Source organism: Wasmannia auropunctata, unplaced genomic scaffold, assembly GCF_000956235.1.
Source record: "Wasmannia auropunctata unplaced genomic scaffold, wasmannia.A_1.0 LD334880.1, whole genome shotgun sequence".
Classification (NCBI taxonomy): Eukaryota; Metazoa; Arthropoda; class Insecta; order Hymenoptera; family Formicidae; genus Wasmannia; species Wasmannia auropunctata.
Window position 1 is genome coordinate 680,931 of NW_012028010.1, and position 26,511 is coordinate 707,441.

Below are 26,511 nucleotides of genomic sequence, written 5' to 3' on the forward strand. Positions count from 1 at the left end.
AATCTCTAACGCTTGATAATTACCTGCTCGTTATGCGCAGGCACGGGAGCATGAGCGACCTTTAGGCATTGCGTATGATGGAAAAAAAAAAATACGATGTTACGATACCGATTTTATTCGTGCGTAAACATTTAAAGCGTCTGTTATCATCGACCGTTTTGAAAATTGCTTGCCATAATTTCGAGAGAGAAACTTTTTAAATGCGATATATCCGATATATATATCGTATGCTCTTTGGTCAGATAACGACGAACTGGTAATAAAAGCGAGTGAAAAATATGATACAGTTTAAGACGATGCTTTCCTTAAGGAGAATCACCGCGACTTATTTCAGCTGAAATTTATTTGAGACTAACCTTTCAAATCGGAATTTCAAGCCGTAGGCGAGGAACTCTCGAGAGAGAGAAGCATCGATTCGGGCTTTGCAGATAAACATCTTCCGCTTGTACTCTCACGTATATTTTCCACCTCCGATTCTCTCAGATTTCTTCGTGGGTCGTTACGGGGGACGCGTAGAGGAAGAAAAGCGGCTATTAGTAGATACATATCTTATTGTCTCCGATCGTTATATGGAATTACGATGTACCCTTTAAGTTCTCGGTAAGAAACGTAAGTCGTCTGGGTCATCGTTGTCGTCGTCGTCGTCGTCGTCGTGGGCCATGCGAGCCCCCACGAAGACACGTTATTAATCGGTCGATGTCAGTGGTTCGACCCCTCATAGAGAATCCATAAGACCTCGTTCGGTAAAAGGGACGGGGACCGCTCTCGAGCGTGGAGTATCGGCCTGTATACGATGCATGCCTCGGCCGCGTAGCGGGACGGGGGTTGGTGGAACGTAGAGGGGCATGTGCGGGGCCTCGGGCTGGCGGATCCAGGAGCGGCGCGCGGCGGGGCGGGGCGGGGCAGAGGAACGGGGCCCCAGAAGAATGGGACTCACTTCGTGCATGACCCAAAGAAACCCCCGCTGAGCGACTCGATCCGATCCGCTGATCCCCGACCGCGCTGACGCAGATACCATCTTTCCTTGCACTCCGAATGCTCTTCTCCGGGCGTTTCTTACCGCCCATATACCGCGCTCTCGCGCCGCATCGACGGAGTGCAGAGCGAGAAGTGAGAGAAAAGGAGCGGTAGAGGAAGAGAGAAGGAGAGAGAGACGGAGTATATAGAGAAGAGAATGGAGAAAAGGGGGTGGGATTGTAGCCGAGAGACAGCTATATGACCGCACTGATTTGTCTGCTTATTGTTGCCGTTGCCTCGCTCATCGCTCGTTGTTCCCGCTCGCTCGCGACGATGACACCAAGTGTCGCGGCCACTCTCATGACGGCGACAACAACGAGAGAGAGAGAGAGAGAGAGGGGGGGAGGGAAGAGAGATCGTATAAATGCGCGAACTGACTGTAGCCAAAGTCCTGAGAGATCGAGGAAGTTTCGATGCCGCTCTCGGTATTCTCCACGCGATGATTTCAACGCCGACGCAGGAAATGTCGCCTCCGATACTGCGCGCGGAGCGCTCTATTCTAAACTGAATTCCGAAACTCAAAACTAATCATTTTTCATATCCTGAATCTTTATGTACTTTCAAAAAAAATTTTCTCTTTTATTAATTATGATTTTTTAAATAAGTTTTGTCAACTTGTATTGTAGATAGTCATGGATAAAAATTTTTCATATTGATATAATTAGAATTAATAATTGCAAAATGGAAAAGAGAAAGACAAAAAGGAAGAGAAAGATGAGCAATATTGACGCAATCAGACCTAAGGTTGCGTTACTTACATCCCGACGGTCTGCATTAACTAACTCTAAATTAGCTAGAATTATTATCTTTCTTTTGAAGTCGTGCGTATAATTTAGACAGAGAGAAAATGAGCTAATTAGTATTATTGCCATAGCGGCATTGATGCAACCGGTCTGAAATATATGGGTTTGTAATGAATAAAAAATTACAGTAAATAAATAAATCTAACATATGACAAATTAGAGAAGTGAATTTAAATAAACTGCTACTAAAGTTTGTTAAATAATTTCAAATAAATTTGTATACAGTAATAAATGTTTTTTTTGCTTAACAAATAATAGTATACGAATAAAAAAAAAATAAATTTATTTATTTGTTACAAATATCTATAACAGACAAATATTAATTTTTACGATTTATTATGAATATTATTTATAATGTATTAAATGTATTAAACACATTATTTCTGACATAAACTAATTGTAATTTTATACATATGTGATATCAATGTGATTCGCAATGCGATACAATTTGAATAAAAAGTGCGGGATAATATATTAATTAATTTATTTGCTAAACGATACGAAACTTTCGCTCGAAGTGCGATCGATATCTCCGGCTGTACGATCGATTTTCTTCTCAATGACGTTTGAGAACCAGTTACAAAATTAAGAATCGATGGAATACAATTAAGCGAAGAGAATCGCGAAGACCGTAAGAAGGCACGTTACTCACGGGGCACGGGCATTTTCGTCTGCCTGAGATAAGTGTCGGTTCGCTTAACACGGGCATCATGCATGGGTGGCGGACCGTTCACGCAACAATCCACGCCGTTATCGCCACCATTACGAGATAAGGCCAATCTTACGGATCGTGTGAACTATGTCGGGAAGTTAAGATACGTCGCGGCCATTTAACACGGGACTGTCGATAGCCGCTATTAATGACGATACAGCGGGGCCCACCTATAATTACCAACGACGACGTGGTGGACCCGCTCCGACGGACTTTGCATAAATTTACCTCGTCGAGCGGCGTCGGTATACCTCGCTCCGCGTGTACACGTGAATACATTAGGCGAACGAGGCCCGGGCCCAGCTCGTTATCGATATCTCTTATCGCGTCGATTTTTGGCAGTAACGCCGGCCCATAATAATCATCGATTTAACATCGGATTTGTTGCGGAAGATACGCATTTGTCTGAGAGGGAGGGAAAGAAGAACCCGGAAACGTGATTTCCGACGAATAAAACTATTCGTGTTAGCTAACTATTGATCTGCGAACACATATTTAATGGAATATTTATGAAAATTTTTGTGGAAGGAAAACATTCTCTATTCATTATTAAGTATATTCAATAGAAAAGGGCACTAGAAAGTTCCCGTAAAGTTCCCGCGTTTTTTTTTTTATTATAGACAATAATTCATCTTTCATATTACAAAGCCGGTCTTCCTACATATTCTATTGAAAGTCGTAGGATGGCGTAACTCTAATAACATGCGAATGATATCGATCGTCGGCCGGGATCGCCTACGAACGCGACACGCGTCGATCGTGCATAAGTTGCGTAAGATCTACACATTCATCCGAGCGGAGATCATCGGTGCATCTGGGTTACACGGCGATTTATGGCGGCGGTAGGCACGCGGGGAAACCGCGACTATTTATTCTCGCTTAATCCGCCACCCGGCTTCATCGGGCTCGGGCTCGGGCTCCGAGGGTCCTGACTTTTGTTTCGTCATTCCGAAACGTTGTTTCACCGCGCGGCGACGACGGTATAGTATAGGCGCGCCTAGACATCCAGAGAGCAATATAATCGATGGTAACCACTTCATCAATGACAGGGGAGGGTTCGACTAATTACCGGGAAGACAGATGCGCGCGCCTTCGCGGATCGCCCCGTTATATAAAAGCTCCCTACCTGAGAAATGTCCGCGTATTTATTCGTCTCGGTCCGGATTATGTGTACACAAGGGATTACCACGGCCGAGGTTACCCACTACGTCGGCTCGCCGTAAAGGAAAAACAATTTGCACCTCTCTTCCGTGAAAGAGATGACTCACGCGAGAAAGTATTTTAATCGAGTCCATCGATTTCGCAACGGCACGCTCACACGCCGACAGATGCACAGGTATATGTGTCGAGGCATGCCATCAATTACGTGAATATCTGGATTAGAAACCCTTCGTAGGCGTTTAAACTGTCCGAACCATTGATATCCCAATTTATGAATTTATACGATGAGCAGTGGCGGCCGATTTCGGTGCCGACGCAGCTGTATGTGAAGCTTATTTCCTGACTTTTTCGAGGCACGTGTATATGTATATTATATATATATATATATTATATATAAAACATAAATATTATATACATATATACAAATTATATTATTTTTGTTATATTTACAAAAATATGTAATTATAGTTATACAGCTATATAAATAGTTATATACATATTGTAAATTTATAAATATACTTTTTATATGTACCTAATGTATATTAGGCTCTAATTGTATAGTTAAATATACCTATACATCTTTTTCCATTTTCTTTCACCTTTGCATAAAAATTCCCGTTCTAAAACGGGATGTCTACATCTAATTTTATGTTTTACGTCAAAACTACTTACTTATTCAAATAATTTTATTATACAACTTGTTATTAAACATATATAGATATTTCGTATACGTTTGCGCGTATACATATTATTGTACAAATTTTCCTGAAACAATAAACGTCAGGTACAACTTCATTTGCATGACAGTCGCTGATAATTCTCGACATAGACAACACGACAATAAATAAAGATCTTAACAAGCGAAAATCTTTATTTATTGTCGTGTTGTCTATGTCGAGAATTACCAGCGACTGTCTCCTCGCTGCATTTACTTCCGCACAAATGCGAATGACACACGAAGAATTGACACGGTTCGCGCATGGGAACGTTTAGCGCGATTAAATACAAGCATGTAGCAATTGATTTATTACTTCGGTACTGTTATTCCCGTATTATGCTTTTTCAATAGTTTACCGCACCTTTTCGCCGTTTTCGATATACTGGCTGCTGGTAGTCGTATAAACCTTGGAGCTGCTGACGTGACTGAGAATTTAATGAAATGAGACATGCACGAGCGGGATCGAAAAACTAACTTTCTCACGAGTCTTCGCATGCATACCGTGACTTCGGTTGCTCCGCAACGGCCTTCGTACGTTCCCTTCGGCTTTACACGTAATTACGTCTCCGGCGCGGCGTTAGCCAAATCGTCGCAAATTTCCTCGTATCGAATATATGGCTCTCGACGTATTTCAAAATTAAGCTCTTACATTTTTCTCTTGCGCTCGATCCGTATATACAGTCGTTACATAAATCTTGCCTCGAAAGTGTATCAGAAAAATGTATCAGAAAGCGGGCGGGAGACTCGGAATGAAGAGAGTATGTATCTTGAGACATTGCTGGTTAGGTAACGTTCACATTTTGATTAGAGATAAAATGGTAAATGTACTCAGCTGAGATTTTCTTTCTTGTCACATATTACTCCGCGCTCTCAACTTGAAAGTAATGAGAAAATAACATTTATAGTTAGGGCATGAGTAATTTCAAGCATTAGAAATAAATTGTGATTTGAGACTGTTTTCTTGTGATTGAATTTTTCAGCAGAAACGCAACTATAAACTACGAATTTTTTCTTTTTAAATGTTTATGAATTATTATATCCAAGAAAAATTAATTTTTCCATGGTATAATCATTGCGCCAAAGTTTTATTTAATTATATAAGCGACCGAGAATTTTTACGATGACCGAGATAATCGATCTTGCGGGAGCGACCCAGATTGTTTTGCTCGAGAACACGAGACTTTCCCAGGGTAATGTTTCCCGAACGTACCTCACCATCTGACAATACAATACGTCGCGTCGCGTCGGTACCGTCGAGTCATTGACGACTCAATCCGATCGGATCCGATCCGACCGGAATGACCGATGACCCCGGGCGAGCCACTTCTAATCGTCATACCTTTTTCTTCTTGCAGGTACGCGTGACGGTGCTGGACAAGAACGACGTGGCACCGACGTGGGGCCCGGGCCCGTGGAAATTCAATATCTCCGAAGACGCGCCGCCCAATACCGTCATCACCGTGCTCGAGGCCCACGATCCGGATACCATCGGCACTCTGACTTACACCCTGGTGCCGAATCACCGTCGTTCCGACGATGATTCCGGCGAGTCCGCGCGAGACGACGATGGGACGCAGAGCCAATTTAAACTGCATCCGATCACCGGCCAGCTGAGCCTCGCCGAGTCCCTCGACAGGGAGGCGAAGGAGAGATACGTGCTCAAGGTGCGCGCCGACGATGGCCTGCAACACCGGGACATCGTGCTTCACATACAGGTGAGAGTGCGAGGCTTGAGCGACGTGGCGCGTTAAGAGAGATGCATTTCCTACACGGAGAAAATAAATTGCGTAAAAAATATATATTCCCCCTTACAACATTATGTTGTAAAGCTGAACCATAACGACGTCATAATATGTATTATACTTATATGTGTTATATTATGAAAAATTAACAACCAATTATATTTTAATCACATTAAATGAAAATTACAATATGCATTATAAATTTACTTTGTCGTTATTTATTTCACAATTAAAAATACAACTTTACGTTGTAAAATGTGAATTTAAAAAATTTGAACTGAATTATGGAAATGTGTCGTTGCAAATTTAATTTATTATTGAAGCAGAATAGTAAACACACTTGTTATTACACACTATTTATTGTTGCTGCTTTTGAAATCATAGCAGAATTTGCAGATTTAATAAATCTTCAGCGATTGCGATTGATATTCTTAACAGGAAGCTTTGTTGTTTATATTATAAGTAGTTAATAAACTTTATTAGACGTCTTAAAATATTACGCCAGATTTTTCTCCGTACAAATACCGGTGATAATAATTTCTTATGTTGCTTATGTTCTTTACGTTAATCACTTTTTTTTATATGCCAGCTGCTTTTAAAATCACAGTCTATATTTTTGATAGAATTTCATTCCCGCGGTGCCGATCGATCGCATTGACCTCTTTCGCGACACCGAAATAAATAACTAAACCAGCGTAAGACTAGGAATACGAAGCGCCACTCTTTCTAAAAGCATCGTGAAAATGGCATTCGTAGCCATTGGCAAGGGAGGAGAGGCAAACTGTGATCCAGCAGAGCGAAGAGCGGACGATTGTTCCCGTGTATCGGAATGCTCGGTGCGAGCCTATGGGGTCAAGTCGATAATGCATTAGACACGTCCCCGTGCCGAAAGGTCGCCGACAACTTCCTACTATAACTGTAACCTATTGCTTCATATCGACGATTCTCCTCCGTAGTTAAATAATAACCCGGTACTCGTGATGGAATTCGGTCGTCGTATCAACAAACGAACTTGGCGACGTTGGCTAATTTCTCCTCGCTCGAAGGATGCGCGAGTAACGAATCGTCTTGTAGGATGAAGGATTGAGAGAGAAAGAGAGAGAGAGAGAGAGAGAGAGAGAGAGAGAGAGAGAGAGAGAGAGAGAGAGAGACGCTAAGTAACTACAGCGATGAATTAATTTATGGATGTACTTATACGGGATATCGTTATTGCTACGAGACCAATTACCGGACAATTTAAGGGTAATCAATCTCTAACGGAATCGAGTCGGACAACACGACACGGTGTAGTGTAAAATTTGCCCAATGAGAGAAGAAATTTGTTCTATCTAATAGTGCAGAGAAATTCAATCTAAATAGATTCTCATGGGAAATTTATGAATTTAATTCGAGAAGAATATGCACTCAGGGAAATGTTTCGCTCTTCCAGCTAGAATTCTAAATATTACACTTAAATTATATCGCTGTTTTTTGTATCTGCTAAAAAATTGTCTGTCATACGTAGAATTTATAGCAGCAATATTCTAAGAATATATACAAGAAAATATATAGGTTTCGTAATCAAATATGATTGGAGTCTGGACTAATTAAACGCCATAGAGGAACTTTCTTGCTAAATTTGACAAGTAATTCAGATATAATTTCTGTCTCTGTTATCTATATTGATTAAATATAAAACATATGTGGTGTCGCAGTGCTTACTAATCACTTATTCGTTTCAGCTAATTTTTCGTACCTAAATAATTCTCGCTATATAATTGCAAGATTACTTTTTTCAAAAGTGTGCGTGTTTACGAAAGAGAATTTCTTTTTCGGTATAGGACACGAAAGAGTAAGTCGGTTTTTCGCGATATGAAAAAAATGTAGTTATACGCCACTTTAAGCCGGTGACAAAGCTCGATGTAAATTAAAAGCTATAATCGTGCAAGCTTCATGCTACACGCCAGACTGTTTCGCGGGGCGTGGGTAAAGGGTCGCGGATGGATCTGATATTTTTCAATTAATGGCCGGTAATCAGGCGAAAACGCCGGCGGGGCGAGAAAAGTCGGGGTGTACAACTATAATGCCGTACGCATAAGTCAGCGCTGTCTATCGTAACGAGCGATCTCGAGCAGAACAATGTTGCGCTATTGCGTACCCGCGCAGCGCAGGCATCACTCGGAAGATAAATCTACGATTGCCTGGCGACCCGCCACGCGGATTGCTCGCACACTCTCTCTGCACGTGCATGCAACAATGGCACACCCGTTCCTCTGTTAGCGAAAAAGATCGAATTCGTTTCTGCGTGATTGCAAAATGCCGCAAGAAAAATTGACCCATGCGCGAATCAGTTGCGTCAGAATGTCAGAGCAGAGAAAGAGAGAGAGAGAGAGAGAGAGAGAGAGAGAGAGAGAGAGAGAGAAGAGAGAGAAGTATGATAAATCGCGCAACTATCGCAAAAAAGCTCGAGATTTCAATCAGAATTTCTGTCAGCGAGACTACGAGATAAATTTAGTCTTTAAATGCTCGACGCCTACTCTCATATTACTCGATACACATCGGATCTATATGTTGATTAAAAAATTCATACATTCTTTGATTAATATAAATGTATAAAAAAGAAATAAATTTCTTTACCAATCTTATATACATTTTAGAATAAAAGATATGTATTCTAGAATTATATTTTATTGAAAGATTATCTCTTCCCTCTAGCATTAGAAGTACTTAAATCAAGTCAGTCGGAAAGTATCCACACCTCCATTCGGCACCCCTCCGATCCTTGAGCGCGCGCTATTGCGAGGCGTGCTCGGTGACGCGCGGAGTGTATCGTGCGCGTCCCGCCTTATAATTCATTACGCGGTCCGGTCGAAACGATTCGTGGCGATAAAAAACGCGAGTCGACCCGAGGCCCGGCCGTTTAACGAAGCCCGAAGAGGGAGCCCCGACCACCGGTACCGGGCTGCGCCGGGATCCCATCGGAGACAATCGCAAAAATTATCCTTATGATATGTAATGGCTGAAATTCTTTTTAAAGACTTCGCTTTACCCGCCGCGTGCTCGCGCCTGCTATTTCATCTTTAAAGGTAGAAGAGAGAAGAAGAGAGAGAGAGAGAGAGAGAAAGAGAGAAAGAAAAAGAGGCATGTCAGATCCGGTCATAGCTTGGACAGTTTCGGGGCCCCATGAAAGAGGGTCGGCTCTCTATTGGCTGACTGTTGCGGAATTTGCCCCTTCTGGCCTCTTATATCTGGTCCCCTTGCCCTGTGCTGTGCTCCCTCTTTTCCTCCCTGTCTTTTTTTACTATCCCGTGTTCTCCTCTCGCTAACCTTAACCATTTCTTCCTCGATCGACCTTCCTGGATCCCTTGGAGAATCTCTTTTTTTTCTTTTCTACTTCGATTCCCCACCCGTTGTCCTCTTCTCATCAAACTATTCTCGCTCGATGTTATCGCGCAAGAATAGGCTATGATAGAATAAAATGGCGGCATTATCAGAATAACGCGCAAAGATTAAATTAGAATATTTTCTCATTTCGAAACTAACAATTATTTGAGAATTATTTTATTTAAGAATAAAAATTTAAAGAGATTACGTTTTTAAATTCTACTCCTTTCAAGTTTCTTATATATCTGTCATGTTGCCATGTTTATGAACTGAAATGCCAAAGTAATCAATATAATGATATAATTATGACAGATCACATTTATTTATATATAAAATACAATTTACTGATTTAAGAAAATCTAGTTGATTCTCAATCATAAATTAAATAGAAAGAAGCAGTGTATAATATTTGTATTAAAAAATGCATTTATTTGCTATATTTCATTTGGATCATATAACATTTACTTAATAAAAATTTTGTGAAGTTGATACTCATTCGAGATTTAATGTGCAAAGTTTGTTATTCTCTCTTCATGCATATTATCTTATGCTGTCAGATTAACAATATTAATATGACAATTATCATGTCCGAAAGAAATGAGAGCGGTTGCATTTTCTCTGCAACTTCCGTGCATTATAAATAGTAATCTATTTTTTTATTATGTATGATTATGTATAACACACACACACACGCACACGCACACGCACACGCACACACATATTTAGATATCGGCAAGAGCATGTTATTGTCGCTCGCGAACTATATACATACATGCCTCGGTCGCGGAATCTGGGCCCCGTCTGGTATTACCCCCTGTCGTCCCTCGGTCCTTCACCGGGACTCAAAGCGTCTCTTGCCCAACCTCTTCCATCCCATCCCTTTTTCTTCGTCTTCTCCCTTCTTCTCGCTGGCTCCTCGTCATCCACTGTCGTCTCGGGACACCATCACTTTTTGCAAACGTCTCCGAGCCCTCCTTAATCAAACCGTGCCCACTTCATTCTACCGCACCGCGCGTCCGTCCCCGCGGAAAGCTTAGAAATGTTTCGAGCACACGCTTGAGCTCTACCTCTAGGGAGATGTATCAATCTAGTAATCACATTAATTTTCTATACGCAAGAGATGTTAATAACAATTTAAATGACTTTTCACATTTGCACATTAAAAGGAAAACTTAAACCGTCATAGGAAATATCGTTATTGTAATTATTATTTAAACAGTAAACAGTAATAAATTTGTTACTATAGTATTGCTTTTACTCATTGGACATAGTTCTATTTTGTGTTTTTTTCGACAATAATTGATTATTTTATAGAGAGATTTTTATAAACTGATTTTATTTTGCTGTCAAAGCAATAAACTCTCTGTAATAATAAAATTTCTGTTTTCCTAAGAATAAATTATTTTGCTTCAGTGGCAACTAGGTACTAAATGTTTCTATGAATAACTTTATTTAGTTTTTTTTCTCGACATAGTAGTATTCGAGTAGAAAATGAAGAATATAATAATTAATTGATCAAGAATTCTGTTTATTGGCCAATAATTTGACCTATTATATTACAATATTAATCCATATTTTTAATCGCATTGCATGATTAACATGTAAAGAGACGGATTTGTTTGTTTTTATGCTTAAATACAAGCTTTTAATATATGCTTTTTACTGACAAAATCTCTACTGCGATAGAGATTGTCTCACAATCAATCAAAACAAAATAATTGATATCGTTGATATCATAAAATCAAGTCTTACTAACATTGCAATCGAATTACAGATATTCCGTAAGTCTTTTAGCATGAAAGAAAGAAAGAACATGCGAAAATCTCACATCGTCTAATTTGAGTTCGATTTACTGAGACATAAATTAAATCATATTTAGATTCAGCGCTCATTGGAAGCCGCGAACATAGTCTCAGCGGTAAATGTAATTTACATATCTGACTGATAATTTACATGTGTACACGAGATTAATGTATCGTTTGTTGTTTAAGTTATTGCGCGTTCGCGTTTTCGGCAAGCGAGAGTGGGAAAGGAATGAGGAAGGGAGAGAGAGAGCGGAGAGAAGTCGCTACTTCTTTTAGTTTGACAAATGCGTAAAAAATGTAAATCCGCGAAAATCTGCCGTTCGTTTCTGGTTTCCTTCAGCGATAAAAAAGGAACTGGTGGCATTACGGTGTCGCGCAGGAATTAACGTAAAAAAAAAAAAAAAAAAAGATCGATTACATTAAATCATGTGCAAAATTATCTGGATTTTTTGTCAGATACATTATAAGAATTCTATAATGGTATTCTTTTCACACTCGGTTTAAAAATATTTATTGTTTCCCGTCAACAAGTAATGGTTTTATAAAAAATTTTCATGTAACATTACGCAGAAATAATCCAATAGACAATTAAACGACGTGAACAGACGATTGAAAAATTATTACAATGAAATTATATGTGAATGTGTGTGTGTTTTTTTCAACCAATAATAATATAATCATGAAAACTGATGAAAAAACATTAAAGGGAGCGTTACACGCCGATGAAAATGATGTTTACCAGCGTTATTTATTCTCGCCCTCGATCGCGAGAGGGCCATCTTTTTCCGTCGTGCATTTCATCGCTGCCATGACGATCGATCACAATGAGCGCATTGTTACATGGATAAATAGCCTGCGGGGCCCTGAGAATGTTTTCTCGCGCCGGGACTACTGCGCGCGCGCGCGCGCGAGAGCGAGGTAGCACAATAATTCGAAGGCGAATGAAGTGAGCGCGGCGCGCGAATATTTCCGGTGGCGGCGGTGTTTATCCAAGAATGACGTCGAGTGCGCGCCATTCGAGCCGATTTTATTCTCCGAGTGTTTATTTTAAGATCGCGCGTACCCGGCTTCCGGGTCTATTAAGAGGCGCGCGCGGGACACGAGAGGAGGTGCGCGCGCGGTGAAATCTTTTCTGCCGCTTTTATTAAACGGCAGAGGGATGAAAGGCGCGCGGGGACGTGCGTAATGAAAGCAACTCACTGTGTGTCCTTTGAAATGGCTTTGAAGAAAAAAAAGCTCTCGCAGAGGAATTCTCGGAAGGGAAGTGTGCGTCTAGCCTATAGAATGGCGTTTAAACATTAGATAAAGGATTACCGTGAAACGAGTAGGAAAAGAAAAAAAAAGCATTTCTTATTTTGTTTTAATTTTTAAGAAAATTACTTAAATCTTTGTATATAGGTTTAACCAAAATTTAAACAAGAGCTAACACTTTTTGTACGTATTACAATATATTAAAAAAAGATTATCTTTTATATAAGGAAAATTATAGATGAAAGTATCTACTGATATCTCTAGTTTTACATCAGCATCTATATGTATATAGATAGGTACATTCTTTTACCAATATTTAATATTTTGTGCTTTTATTCATCTACTGGCAATGAAAAAATGTTAAAGGCAAACAGCTGTAATACGTCGTGTCTTACATTATTATTCGTTATACGTATCGTTACTAATAGAGGATCTCGAAAATCGCTGTTTGCAGGTCACCGACACCAACGACAACGCGCCGACCTTCCAGAGCACGGCCTACTCGTTCGACGTTCCGGAGAACATGCCGAGGGGCGGCCGCATCGGTCAGGTCGTCGCGACGGACGCAGACGCCTTGGGGCCCAACAGCCATCTGAGCTACGTGCTCATCTCCGACTGGGCGAACGATGTGTTCTCGCTGAGTCCGAGCACCGGCGTGTTCACGCTCAGCGCGAGCCTCGACTACGAACAGGTTGGTACTTATCGGAAAAGGCGTCCCTATCACGTCCGATAATAAAGAACTCCGTTCGAATGAAGTCATCAACGACGACGATCGTAGCTATTTTAACTTCGCTTGTATTAAGGTCTTTATTTATACCGACAGAAAAATTTGAATTTCGCATGAATCGTTTCTCTCCGCGATTATGAATAGTTCATGAATCCGCATGGAATTTTTCGACGAGTCAATTTTGGCGGCCTGGTCTTTGGCGGCTCATGAGCAAAATAATAATGTAAATAAAGTTATCATCAATGATTATGAGTAAATCAGACGACGATCACTTTAAGATTTCGACCCTTCTGGATTGGTTCTCATTTATTAACAGGAAAATTTGAATTTTTCATCAACCCTCGTGATTATAAATAATTCGTGCGAAATTTTACGATGTATATTTTGGCCATTCAAACTTTCGTCTCGACATCACCGAAGTCTTTCGGTGTCGAAAGACTTTCTTCCTTCTTTCTCATTTCTCAGCGATTCTCTTTCGACTCTTTCTATGCACGTACAGACATAACCGTGACTTGTTCGTTCTCTATTTATTATTCCACGTAAAAAGACGCTGTTAAATGATCGCAGTCATAACCCAGAGCATGCTCATGAACTGGAACGATAATGCCGGATGATTCTGAAGCCATATGTTTACATATCGCTATAGATATGTCCATCATAACGGTCGCTGGATACGAAGGGGTTAACGGCGGCTTGTCGGGATAAAGTTCCGTTCGGATCAGTCTCTCGGAACTGAAATACGCACGCGTATAACGTTAAAACGCGTCGGATGCCCCGGGCAGCGATTATAACCATGAACACGCCTCTACATTCAAGGATCTGTGCGCACCTATTATATTACCCGGAGCGGAGGGCACAACGCTAGAATTTAGGGTTTAACGCTATAACAGTCGGACAGATCGATGAACAGACAGTCTTTAATGGCGGTCTCTCCCGGTGCTACATTTCGGAGACAAGCCATACTTAGCCATACTTTCGGGAGAACGCGCACTTCGTGGGCTGTAGCCAGTAGCGTAACCGAAGTTCTAGAATTTTACAGAGCGGGAAAATTTGCAGCGCGTTCTCCCAAACGGGTAATACGAGACAAGGAGAATAGTTGCGAAGGAGTTTTGAATATGCAAGGGAGTTTAAATAATTGTTTTTTTTCCGGTTAAAGAAACAGCATCCATTCTTCAGATAAAAACGTTATTAATTATGAAACTAGTTAATATATTAGTTAAAAAAAATAGTTCTTTACTTATAAAAAAAATACCATTGTTCGAAATTCTCTCCTTTTATCAGATATTTACGTAGACATTTTTTACCTATTAGAATTTCTGTTCTCTTGAATCACATTTAGTTTTATCTCCAGCTATAAAATATAACGTTCTACATTAAAAATGTCGCCAATGACGATATTAATATCAATACAATAATACGATTGATATGCACAATTGCGTGTCAACCGTTGGCTACGCCACTGTTTTGCGCTTTAGATACGATAGAGCGTGTTGATGCAGCTTCTATCGAGAAGAAAACGAAAGAAGAAAGAGGAGAAAGCGTAAGCGAGAGGTACGGGATAAGGGTAGCTTATAGAACCCTTCATCAACGTAATGCCCTTCCAGATACACGCCAGCGTCATTACAGAGCCATACGCGCGTACGCACGTGTGTATAATGCGAAACGCGTTGGAAACAAAGAAATAGCATGGTGCCGAAACTGACATTTTAGTCTTTGCCAAACAGTTAAATACGCGCTTCTTAAAAGGACCAACTACAAGAAGATTTATTACAAGGAGAGAATTATAAATTAATACACTAATTTTCTTTATTTAACAAAAATAGTTCTAATTTAATAAAAATAAATTTTCCTTTTATCCTCTTTTAAATTTGAAATTGATTTTTTGTTAGTAAAAACATTAAAAGAAAGAAGTAAAAATTCAATAAAAATTAAATAAAAAAGATTTAATTATTTATGACATTTTTTTTAACTTACAATGTTAACGTTTATAAAAAATCTTTTATTTTCAATCGCTTTATTCTTGTCCCCTGAAGAAACTAACTTTGACTAAAGTAACAAAAACTCTCAATATTATACAATACTAAACAATCTTAATTAGTACAAAATTTACTTTTACATTATATATATTATACAACTAATATTTAAAGTTATATAGAAAAAAAATCTTTATATATATTCTTCGTATATAATTAAATCATACAATTACGTAAATCTAAATTTGTTTGTCCATTTTACTTTGCGTTATCTATATAGGTGCAGCACTACATCCTCGTCGTGGAAGCGACGGATGGCGGTGTGCCGGTGCTGTCATCCACCGTGACGGTGTATTGCAACGTTATCGATTTAAATGACAACGCGCCGATCTTCGAGACCGGGCCGCACGCGGCCGAAATTGTGGAGAACGCGACCATCGGCACACCCGTGCTCACCGTGACCGCCCAGGATCTAGACTCCGGCGACAACGCCAGGATCGTCTACGCCATCGTCGGCGGCGATGAGGACGGTGACTTTGGGGTGGCCCACAACGGCACCCTCTTCACGCGCCGGGCTCTCGACCGCGAGCGGAAGCCGCTCTACAACCTGGTGCTGAGCGCCACTGACAGTCCACTACCGCCGGCGCGGCCGTTGTTCTCCGTAGTACAGGTTGGTGAATCCAAAGAAATTTAACAAACACTTTTCTATGATGTTTTCGTACACATGAGGAAGTTTTAAACAACTCTTGAGTTTTTTTTTAAGTGTTTCGTGTTGCGGCATTTTCGCGCGATTGTTTATTTAGGTCGTGAGCACCGATGGTACATACACATTGTATAATATATATAAGATAACTATAATAATTTATGCTTAAAACAGACAGACAGTCTGAATGGAAAGTTCAGGATGGACCATCGAATATACTGTTAAAAATGCTGCATTGTTAAAAATACTAGAAATTTAAATTTAAAGTATTTATAAGTAACAATTATGAAACTAAAGTCGCGTGTTGAAAATCATTCCTCTCTTCACTGAGTTCTAACATAATGCACATTATCCTTCATTTAAACAACATAGGTAACGGTGGTGCTGCTGGACGTGAATGACATGTCGCCGGAATTCATATCACCTACGAAGATATCGATATTTGAGAACGCGCCGAACAACGCGGTAGTGATGCCGATAAAAGCGATCGATCGGGATGAGGGTCGGAACGGTAACGTCGAGTATTTGCTGAAGGACGACAGTAACCTGCCGTTCACCCTCGGTCCAGTGGACGGTCTGCTGCGCGTATCCGGGCAGTTGGACCGCGAACAAAGATCCAACTACACCCTGGAGGTCACCGCCAAAGATCGTGGCGAGCCGCCGAGATCATCATCGATCATCATTTCCATCACGGTGCTCGATGAAAATGACAACTCACCGTTGTTCGATCCTAAACAGTACTTCGCCACCATTGCCGAGAACGCCAGCATCGGTGCCAGTGTCCTTCAAGTCAGTGAGACTGCGATGAATTTCGATGCTTTATAAGAGTTAAAGTGGATAGGAAAAAAAACAAGATTTTTAAAAAAAATTAAATTAAATTTTCCGACGATGTGAATTTAAAGTCTATATAGATGTAATTTCCAGTTTTAGAATCCACTGATAAAAATAGAATCCGAAAAGAATATCTGTTATTGTTACATTGTTAATTTCTATAAAATGTTTGTTAGATAGAGTAATTAATATTAGAATAATAAAAGATGAAAATGTAGCTTTCTTTCTCTCTCTCTCTCTCCCTCTTTCTTTCTCAATATGCTGAAATTATAAATCGTCATTTTGTTGTTGCTCGGCCTCAGGTATCGGCGACGGATCGCGATGAGGGTGCGAACGGCAGAGTGCGGTACAGCATCGAGATGGGGGATGACAATCGGGATTTCACGATCTCAGAGGACGGTGGTGTGATCCGGGTGGCGAAGAACCTGAACTTCGAACGCAAATCCCGGTACCATCTGATCATTGGCAGTGAGGATTGCGCGGCGGAAGTCGACAAGATACCACGCAACGACACGGCCCAGATTACCATCACCGTGCTCGACATCAACGACAACGCGCCGGTCTTCCTCGATTCGCCTTATCTGGCACACGTTATGGAGAACATGGTGCCGCCGGGCGGTTTTGTGATGCAGGTATAACATTTTAGCGAATGAAGGGTTCGACATACTCCGAGTGTTCGAATGTCGAATCAAGCCGTTTGTTCAAGTTAAACAAAATATTTATAATAATTCCAAAATAATTAAAACATTTTAATCTTAATTGTAACTATATATTTCGAAATTTCATCTCATCATATACGCGAATCAAACACATTTTGGCAATTGAATCGAAATTAAAGTTTTGTATATTCGTTAAAAGGTTACGGCGTACGACGCGGACACTCCACCGTACAACGATCAAGTGAGATACTTCCTCAAGGAGGGTGACACGGATCTATTTCGCATAAACGCGAGCACCGGCGATATATCGCTTCTTCGTCCATTGGACAGGGAACTGGTACCGGAATACACACTTACTCTAGTGGCTATGGATACCGGTAAGTTACTCAGCTTCTATAAAATACTCTATTGAACATGCCAGCAATATTGCAGCAACGTTGAAACATTCCAAGTTCAACTACGTTCCAACAGCATTTCAGTTATATTGTGAGAATATTGCAATATTGTTAGAATGTCTTGTGCTGCGACATAGTCATATATTATAGATTTAAAAAAAACTGAAATTGAAATTGAAATTTATTTAATATAATTAATAAAAATATAAAGATTATTATACATAAAATATATTCTTGTAAATTTGATGATATATCGCGTACAGAATGTTTGTACGTTTTGCACATTAATAGTTCGCTGAAAAAAAAATTTTGTTCAATGATGCAAAATTAATATGAAAAAAGAGTGCAACAGCAAGGATATGCGATACTTCTCGCGGGTTCCTTGCCGCAGATGGACTGCCAAATAGACGTATATCTATTGTCAATCTATCATACAATGGCACGACATTGAAAGGATAGCCCTTTATTCTCTCTGGCAGGGATTATTTTTACGATCCATCTAACTGTGACCGGTCTGTGTAAAATTGGTTGCGAATTAGTGCGAACAAAGAACTTAATTAAGCTTTGGATCGGCACATCAGTGCAACCGAAATAGTGCGGTTGTGAACGAAAAGATTGCTACAATTATTGCAATGTAATTTTGTAATTTGTTGATGAGAAAGATTAGAGGTGGACAATCTTGGAGAAAGTTGGATAATCCTTCCTTCTGAAATCCCTCTTTTAATGATATTTATTTCTTTTCTTTCCCTTTAAAAACTGATGGTATTCATGTGATTATATATATAATTTTTATTTTATTTTTTGTAAATATTTTCATATTTTAATTACTATTATTATAAAATATTAATTATTACATTATTATCGTATCGTAAAATTGAGACATCGCTCAAGTACTTCTTTTTTTTTACATATTCAAAGAGAGACATTTGGCTGGCTATCAATTGATCTGACGATTAGTGCAACTACTATTATTTCCAGTCATCCTGCACGAGATCGGCTCAAATGTTCGCGAAAATTATGCCCCGCAATCGATTCGTGCTAATTCCTTATGCAAACCGTACCACCAGCCGTCCATCAAATAACGATCCGCCGAAATGTCAATGCGCAATATCGGACGCTGTCCGGCACATAGACGAGAAACGATAGACGATGTACGCGGTGGGTTTAAGTAATGAGCGGTAATATACAAATTGGATATAAATTTGTGGGTTGTTCGATGAGATTCTTTAAGCGGTGGGCAGTTCCTCCCCCTTAAACCTTCTTTTTTTCTCCTTGCTTCCTCTTAGAAGCCGGTAGTCCTCCCCCGGGTCCTCCTTTTCCCCCCCGGCTTTCACCCCTTCCCCGCCCACCCCTTCTCCCGTCCCGCCCCCGGTCGCGGTGGCTCGATGGTCCAATCGGTCTCCGGCGAGGTAGACAAGCCTGCAGAGTTATGACGCGCGATTATGATAATCGGCCTCGAATGCCTTCCTCCCTGTCTGCCTCGGCGCTGGCGCACTGTCCTCTCCTCCCTTTTCCTCCTTCGCCTCTCTGCCATTCCTCCCTCCCGCTTCAACCACCGGGCCTCAGGCCCCCTTCTCCAACACGCTTCGTTCCTCACCATCTCGTCCGTGCCGTTCTCCTCCCCTGTCTTCCCGTTCCGCCGTTCGTGAAGCCCCGCGCGCGTTTCGGGCCTGATGACCCCTCCTTTTTGTCTGAAGAGAGAAAGAGAGCCATGCGTCTCTTTTGGATAGTGCCCGCACTCGCACATTATATTCTACTTTATTCACATACACCGCAGAACGCTGTCACGCGCTCGCGCGTCAGCGCACTCGAGGCACATATTTTTGTGTTGCGCGTCTCGGGGCGATTATGCGGGGTCTTACGACCCCTTCAGCATCTGCCGCACGTAAACAGGATGTCCCGCTTCTATTGAGAAATACGACTCGATGATTTGTGTGTCTGTTTTATCTCTTTACAATTAAATAAAAATATACACGTCAGCCGGAACATAGTCAACTGATGGCGTTTCAAGAATCACTTCTTAATATCCTTTCGATAAGGACTTTTGCGAGAAGCCGTATACATGCGTCTTACTGTCTACCTCGTACTCATGATATCTAAGGCTAGTGGTTTCCCTAAAAATCGATATTCCTGATCAGTCGAGCTGAAAATCCCGTTCGGTGGAAATCGGCGTAGCGAGTGAACCTCTTCATTACTGTCATTAGGAAGCAGTAAGCAAATTATGCGATTACTCGTTATGCAAAGTGGGCCATCTCTCCTGGCTCTGAATCCCTGGGAACTCGCGTTCCTCACGTCATTGTGTACCGTAATTGTTATACCGCTACATGTCTCATTTTCTTCTTCCTTTTTCACGCATTTCTTCTGTTTTCTTAATTTTCCTATAGCTATATTATATTTCATTACTTTCAAATATCTTTTTCCGTCAATTTTTTACCGTTACTTCAAGATGAATTGTTAACCTATAACGATTCATTTATAACGAAATAATGGTAGAAAAATGAAAATTATTTTTGATAATTATTCGATTGACTGTAACACAACTATTCGATTTTTATACAATTTTTTATTCTTTATCATTATCGATACTGTTTTGCATATGCAATGTTGCTTTTCGTTTTCAGAAAAATTAAAATTGTTGCTTGGATTAATTTATACTCTTTATTTATTATATTTTTGAAATGTGCATTATATATTTAAAACAATTAAAAATTACGTGACGAATCAGCCCTTGCGAGGCTCGTCTTTCCAGAAACATTTTTTTACCCTTTTTATTAATTATAATAATATTATAAATTTTATATGTAGTTAATTTTTATTTCTTTTTGTCAAGTATATTCCCAAGGAAGTTAAAGAAAAATCTGCAGCCACAAGAAAACGCGAGACTTCTGACACGGTCTATAGGTATATCCAATCTGTACTCTTACGGGATATTTACCTAGAACATGATAAATACGGTTTCAGTCTCAGCCTCCGTCTCCTTCTCCCGCTTTCTCTCTCTCTCTCTCTCTCTCTCTCTCTCTCTCTTCCTCTCTTTCTTCCTTTCTCTTATCCCTCGACGGGAACTCTCCGCGTGATTGAACGGTGTACGTCCGTGCAGGCGCGTGGCCCTGGGCTACGCCAACGCTCGTCATGTATACATATACCTACATGCGCCGCGTATATACTCGGTGCGCAATCAGAGAAATCGGTCCCCTCCCCTCCTTCCCTGCTGGAGAGTAATGGTGCGTTTTAGGCGGCGCAATTAAGCGGCGGTGAGATTTTTCCGCGCGCACTATAACGTCGTTACTCGAGGTATCCCAATCCGTAAATCATAAGTGGGTAGCACAATGGGCATCGCTGGAGAACGCGTGTGTCACGTCTAAATTACCCCTCTCCCTCCCTCCCGTGCCGGCCATTATTTAGCCGCCGCGCGCACTTCCGCGATCTAGAAAACTCGCGCTTTTACTCACAATCCCAATTATCTCAATGTACCGCTCTTTGATTTTTGAAAGCGGGTCTCAGGAAAACACCGATTTAGGATCATTCCAGCTAATTTACAATAAACGCAATTAGTTACAATTTATTTATTTTTGGTTTACATTTAGAAATATAAAAAATAAATAACAATGCAATAAAATAAACGATGTCAGTGTAAGTTTTCGCTCTAAATGACGCTTCGGTTTGTGCATTTCACTTTTGTTCCAAATAATTTCGCAACACTCTGCAAAAGGAAAAATTGTAGGAGCAACGATTTGCCGGTTAAAAGAAAGTATATTCCATGACGGGCACGGGCAAGTTCTAAATCACTTTACGGCGTCTCGCGAGCCCCACAATAATATTCTGTTAAAATTATGACCCCGGTTTACCTTCCGTTTGGACCGATTTAAACCGTCATAAACGAGCCGCGAGAAGCGGGCTGTAAATTTAGCGAAATAATCGCGCCACTGACCCAACTACGGTCGCGCGGCGTTACGGTTCGTGAGATAGTAATAAAAGTTAAAAAAAATTAAATAAACAATAAAAAAAATAGAAACAAGCCGAGTTAGAGCACGTCGCACTGGTGCGACGGCGGTTGTCTTTATGGCCGCCCAACGACAACACACGACCGAGGTTTCACGTCGCGTTCTTGCAGGCTCGCCACCTCTCACCGGATCGGGCATCGTCAGGATCGTCGTCCTCGACATGAACGATCACAGCCCCGAGTTCGCCCGGCAGGATTACAAGGCCACCATAGTGGAGAACGCACCCGCCGGAACTTGGGTCATCAAGCCGCACGCCACGGACAAGGACGAAGGATTTAATGCGAAAATAAGGTAGACACTCCTCGATGTTGCGTAATCACGATTGAAAAATGTATTCCATTTTAGGGCATGACATACTACATGTGCGTGATGTTGAATCACACAGATTAAATCTAAAAGAAAGTTTATTATGTAATTTTACTTTCGGTAGAAATTCATCTATATTTGGAATATACATATATATTATCTTTAAAGAGAGAACATACAGTTTTCTTCCTGTATCGCGTTTTTGGCTAATTAACGTTTAAGTTAGTAGTTATTACAGAACTTAATAATTTTAAATGAGAAATTGATTCTAGATTTTATTTTCTTTAGGTAAAATTTTGCGACGAAAATTCGAAAACCTATACAAAAACCTTTAAATATACATACTTTAAAAATCACTCTGAAACAATTATAGCAAAATAATCTGCATTGATTAAATATGTTTAATTTTATTGATAATATATTTTACAATGTTTAAATAATTTTTATTACTTTTTCTAAATAGCTACAACCTACTTGGAGACAAAGCGGAGCGGTTTTCCGCAGATCCCGACACGGGCGAAGTGTTCACCACGGTACCGTTGGACCGCGAGCAGACTGCCGTGTATTATTTGACTCTGGTGGCCAGGGATTCGAGCCCGACGGAGCCACGTGCTTCCGCCGTTAATTTGACGATTTATGTGACGGATGTCAATGATAATGCGCCCCGCTTTTCCAGTCCCCGATATACAGCCTATGTTCCAAACGCAACCAAACCAGGTAATGAAATCGGTGCGGCGATATCGAGTGCGTTTAATTAAATTTAAGCATTGATTACTGAAAGAAAGATAGAGCGGTTTTGCATTTCGCTAATTAGCCAATGGCGACTTAAAATGTTGATGCTAATTTTTCTTTTTTTACAGGCGACTTTGTCTTTGGCGCGAAAGCAAGCGACGACGATGACGGTGAGAATTCGCGGATCGTTTACCGGCTGCATGGCAAGGACGCCGATCGGTTCACTATCGATCTCAACAACGGCGTGATCCGTGCTACTCAAGAACTGATCGGCGACCAGATCACCTATCAATTACAAATACAGGCGTCGGACTGCAGTCCCGAGCCCCAGCACGTCACAGCCGATTTGATGATCCACTTGTGGGATCGGCAGCTGTTCCCCAGCTTCCGATCGAGCGTCAGCACGAGCTTCACATTGTCTGAGGACGTGTCCGAGAATAAGGTGATCACCAAGCTGAGCGCTACCACGCCGAAAAGTGGATCGGCGAGCAATTTGATCTACGGCATAGCCGGCGGAAACGTGGGAGATGCTTTGAGGATCGATCCTCACACCGGAGAGGTAAATGAGAGATCAAATTTTAATTTTATTTATGTAATTTTCTCTCTCTCTTTCTTATATGGAATTTAAAATCGTTCCGAAAATTTTCATTATTTTTTAAAATATGTCACATGTTATTTTACTCTCTGAATTTTTTGGAGTGACTTTTCACTCTTTTGGAGTGAGATTCACTTCAGAAAATTTAAAGAGTATTATTACAATTTTTTTTAGGTCGTGGTTGCTTCTGGCTTTGACTATGAGACGACTCCGCACTACGAAGCCTGGATTGAAGTTCGCGATTCGGACACACCTCCACTGCGCAGCGTTCTCCAACTTATGGTGAACGTCACGGATGCCAACGATAACGCGCCGGTCATGGAAGCTGCCATTTACAACGCCACCGTGATGGAAGAGGAATATCCGCCGTTGTTCGTCAGTAAGGTATCCGCGAGGGATCGCGATTCTGGCAAGAATGGCCAGGTCACTTATCATCTCGTCCAGGACTTCTCCGAGTCCTTCGTCATCGACAGCAGTACCGGGCAGATCGAGACCAATGCCAAATTGGATCGCGAAGAGGTACGAATATTATAGTAGTCGATGACAGTCATAATATCCAATTAATTCATTACAACCCTGATAGCCAAGTTTGTTGGAAACAGATCTTGTAAAATCTTGCTACAAATTTTGTTGGCAAGAAAGATACAAATTTAATACAAAATTTGATTCGTCAGATGACAATATATGGTATCGACAATATATGGTATAGCAAATATATAACAAAATCTGCTCACATAATTTGAACAAATCGGTGGCAAAATACGGGCAAATATATCTTATCACCAGACAACTTTGCAAACTTATTTGCTCGGTTTTTACCGACAATTTGCTTGCATAGCATATCAGCAGGCTTCGTCAATAAATTCTGAGCCTAATAAGGACACAGATGGCATAGATTTGCAGTCTAAATCTAAACAACTTTGTTGCCAATCTATGAGAAAATTGTTTGCATTTTGCTATCAGGGAATATTTATATCAAATTACAATTATCTCGAATCAATTTATCTAAGGATCCTGAAAATATTTTTTATGAAAATTAATAATGTAATTTAACTAAATTCGGAACTCCTTCAGATTGCGTCTTACGAGCTGATCGTGGAAGCTAGAGATCAAGGTTATCCCCGATTAACCGGTACCGCCATGGTGCTCATCACCGTTCTGGACAAGAACGACAATCCGCCGCACTTCACGCGACTGTTCAGCGTCAACGTGACGGAGAACGCGGAAATCGGCACGTTCGTTATACGCATCACCAGTAGTGACCTGGACATTGGTCAGAATGCGAACGTTAGTTACAGTTTTACCGAAAATCCAGGAAAAAAGTTTTCCATCGACGCCCTAAGCGGAAATGTGACCGTGGCTGGGCAGCTCGACAGAGAGGAGCAAGATGAGTATCTGCTAAAGGTAGGATATTTAGTCTTCAATATCATGTGTAATTGACAAAAATTTGTAACGCTATATCTTTATACAAAATCGAAGGAATTGCGTTTAAACTCGAAAAATAATAATGCAAATTAAATATAATTAAACAAAAAATAATAATGCAAAATTTAAAGTAATATTGTTAGAGATATAATCAATAACGCCCAAAATTTAAGACATTCAAACGTTTTTAAGTTTAGACGCATTTTAGAATTGAGGAATGCAATTAAATATTTAAAAAAGTGATATTTAATTTTTTGGCGCGATACAAATTAATTCTTGAAATATATTACATTTGCAGTTTACTTTGCTTTGATGCTTTGCTAAAAACTTTGTTTGTCGTGTCAAAATTAAAACTATTCTCTCTCTTTCTTTTCTATTACTATTTTCTACTACTTCGTTATAGGTCGTAGCAGCGGACGGTGCATGGCGAGCAGAGACCGCCCTGACGATCACTATTCAGGATCAGAATGACAATGCACCCGAGTTCGACGAGGACACCTATCATTTCCATTTCCCCGAGCTTCAACCGCGGGTGGCGCATGTCGGCACGGTCGCGGCTACCGATCGCGACAAACAGGGACCGAACTCCGTTATATCTTACAGCCTGTTGCAACCGTCCGATCTCTTCACTGTTGACCCGGCGACCGGCGACGTCTTCAGCAAGCGTACCATACGCTACAAGCACACTCATCGGCCGTCCTCGCCGGAGAATCTGTACTCGCTGACAGTGGTCGCGACCGATAACGGCAAGCCACCGATGTCCTCGAGGACGGTGGTGCACGTGAGCGTGGTGAATGCCAACAACAACGCGCCTCATTTTGAGCAGAGGTCCTATCTGTCGCCGGTGCCGGAGAATTACGACATAGGCAAGCGCATTATACAGCTGATCGCCCGCGACGACGCCGACTTCGGCGTGAACGCGGAGATCAGTTACTCGCTGGAGAAAAACGGTACGGGCGATCTGTTCGCTATTGAGGAGCGAACCGGCTGGGTCTACGTACGCAGGAGTCTGAAAGATATTTCCGTCGGCACGATGTTCCTGCTGAAAGCGCGCGCCACCGACAAAGGCGTGCCACCGCAGAAGGATGAGATCGACCTGACCCTTGTGATCTCCGGCGAGAACCAATACGCGCCCGTCTTCACCGCCGACAATTACCAGGTCAGAGTGCCGGAAAACGAGGTGGTCAATGCCACGCTTCTGACGGTTTACGCCAAGGACAACGATAGCGGGCCCAACGGCATGATCCGCTACAGAATTTCGGCCGGCAACGACAAGAATCAATTCTTCGTGCACTCCATCACTGGTGTGGTCACTCTACTCGAGCCTTTCGATTACGACCTGGTGCAGGAATATCGGTTGAACATCACCGCCACGGATCTGGGATTCGAGCCGAAGCAAGTAATAGCCGTCTTAACTATCCATGTCACCGACATCAATGACAACCCTCCAACCTTCAATCAAAGTGTCTATGAAGCGTACCTGCCGGAAAATTCTCCGTCCGATAGTTTCGTTTACAAGGTACGTCCAGCATGAAATTTTTGAACTTTTAATTTTTGAATCTTGCTTGTTTTTTGGCATCTTTGACCAATTA

General features: G+C 41.1%; 1 protein-coding gene across 1 annotated transcript in view; it reads left to right on the forward strand.

The window, feature by feature from the left end:
• The window catches only part of LOC105457918 (cadherin-related tumor suppressor), a 102,684-nt gene that overhangs the window by 65,515 nt on the left and 10,658 nt on the right, over positions 1–26,511 (forward strand). The window contains exons 2-13 of the mRNA XM_011702864.1: positions 5,767–6,126; positions 13,027–13,263; positions 15,553–15,942; positions 16,348–16,764; positions 17,109–17,438; positions 17,665–17,842; positions 21,972–22,152; positions 22,631–22,884; positions 23,028–23,458; positions 23,669–24,013; positions 24,569–24,898; positions 25,323–26,438. Coding sequence (XP_011701166.1) covers positions 5,767–6,126; positions 13,027–13,263; positions 15,553–15,942; positions 16,348–16,764; positions 17,109–17,438; positions 17,665–17,842; positions 21,972–22,152; positions 22,631–22,884; positions 23,028–23,458; positions 23,669–24,013; positions 24,569–24,898; positions 25,323–26,438 — 4,569 coding nt within the window. The remainder of the gene's footprint in view (positions 1–5,766; positions 6,127–13,026; positions 13,264–15,552; positions 15,943–16,347; positions 16,765–17,108; positions 17,439–17,664; positions 17,843–21,971; positions 22,153–22,630; positions 22,885–23,027; positions 23,459–23,668; positions 24,014–24,568; positions 24,899–25,322; positions 26,439–26,511) is intronic.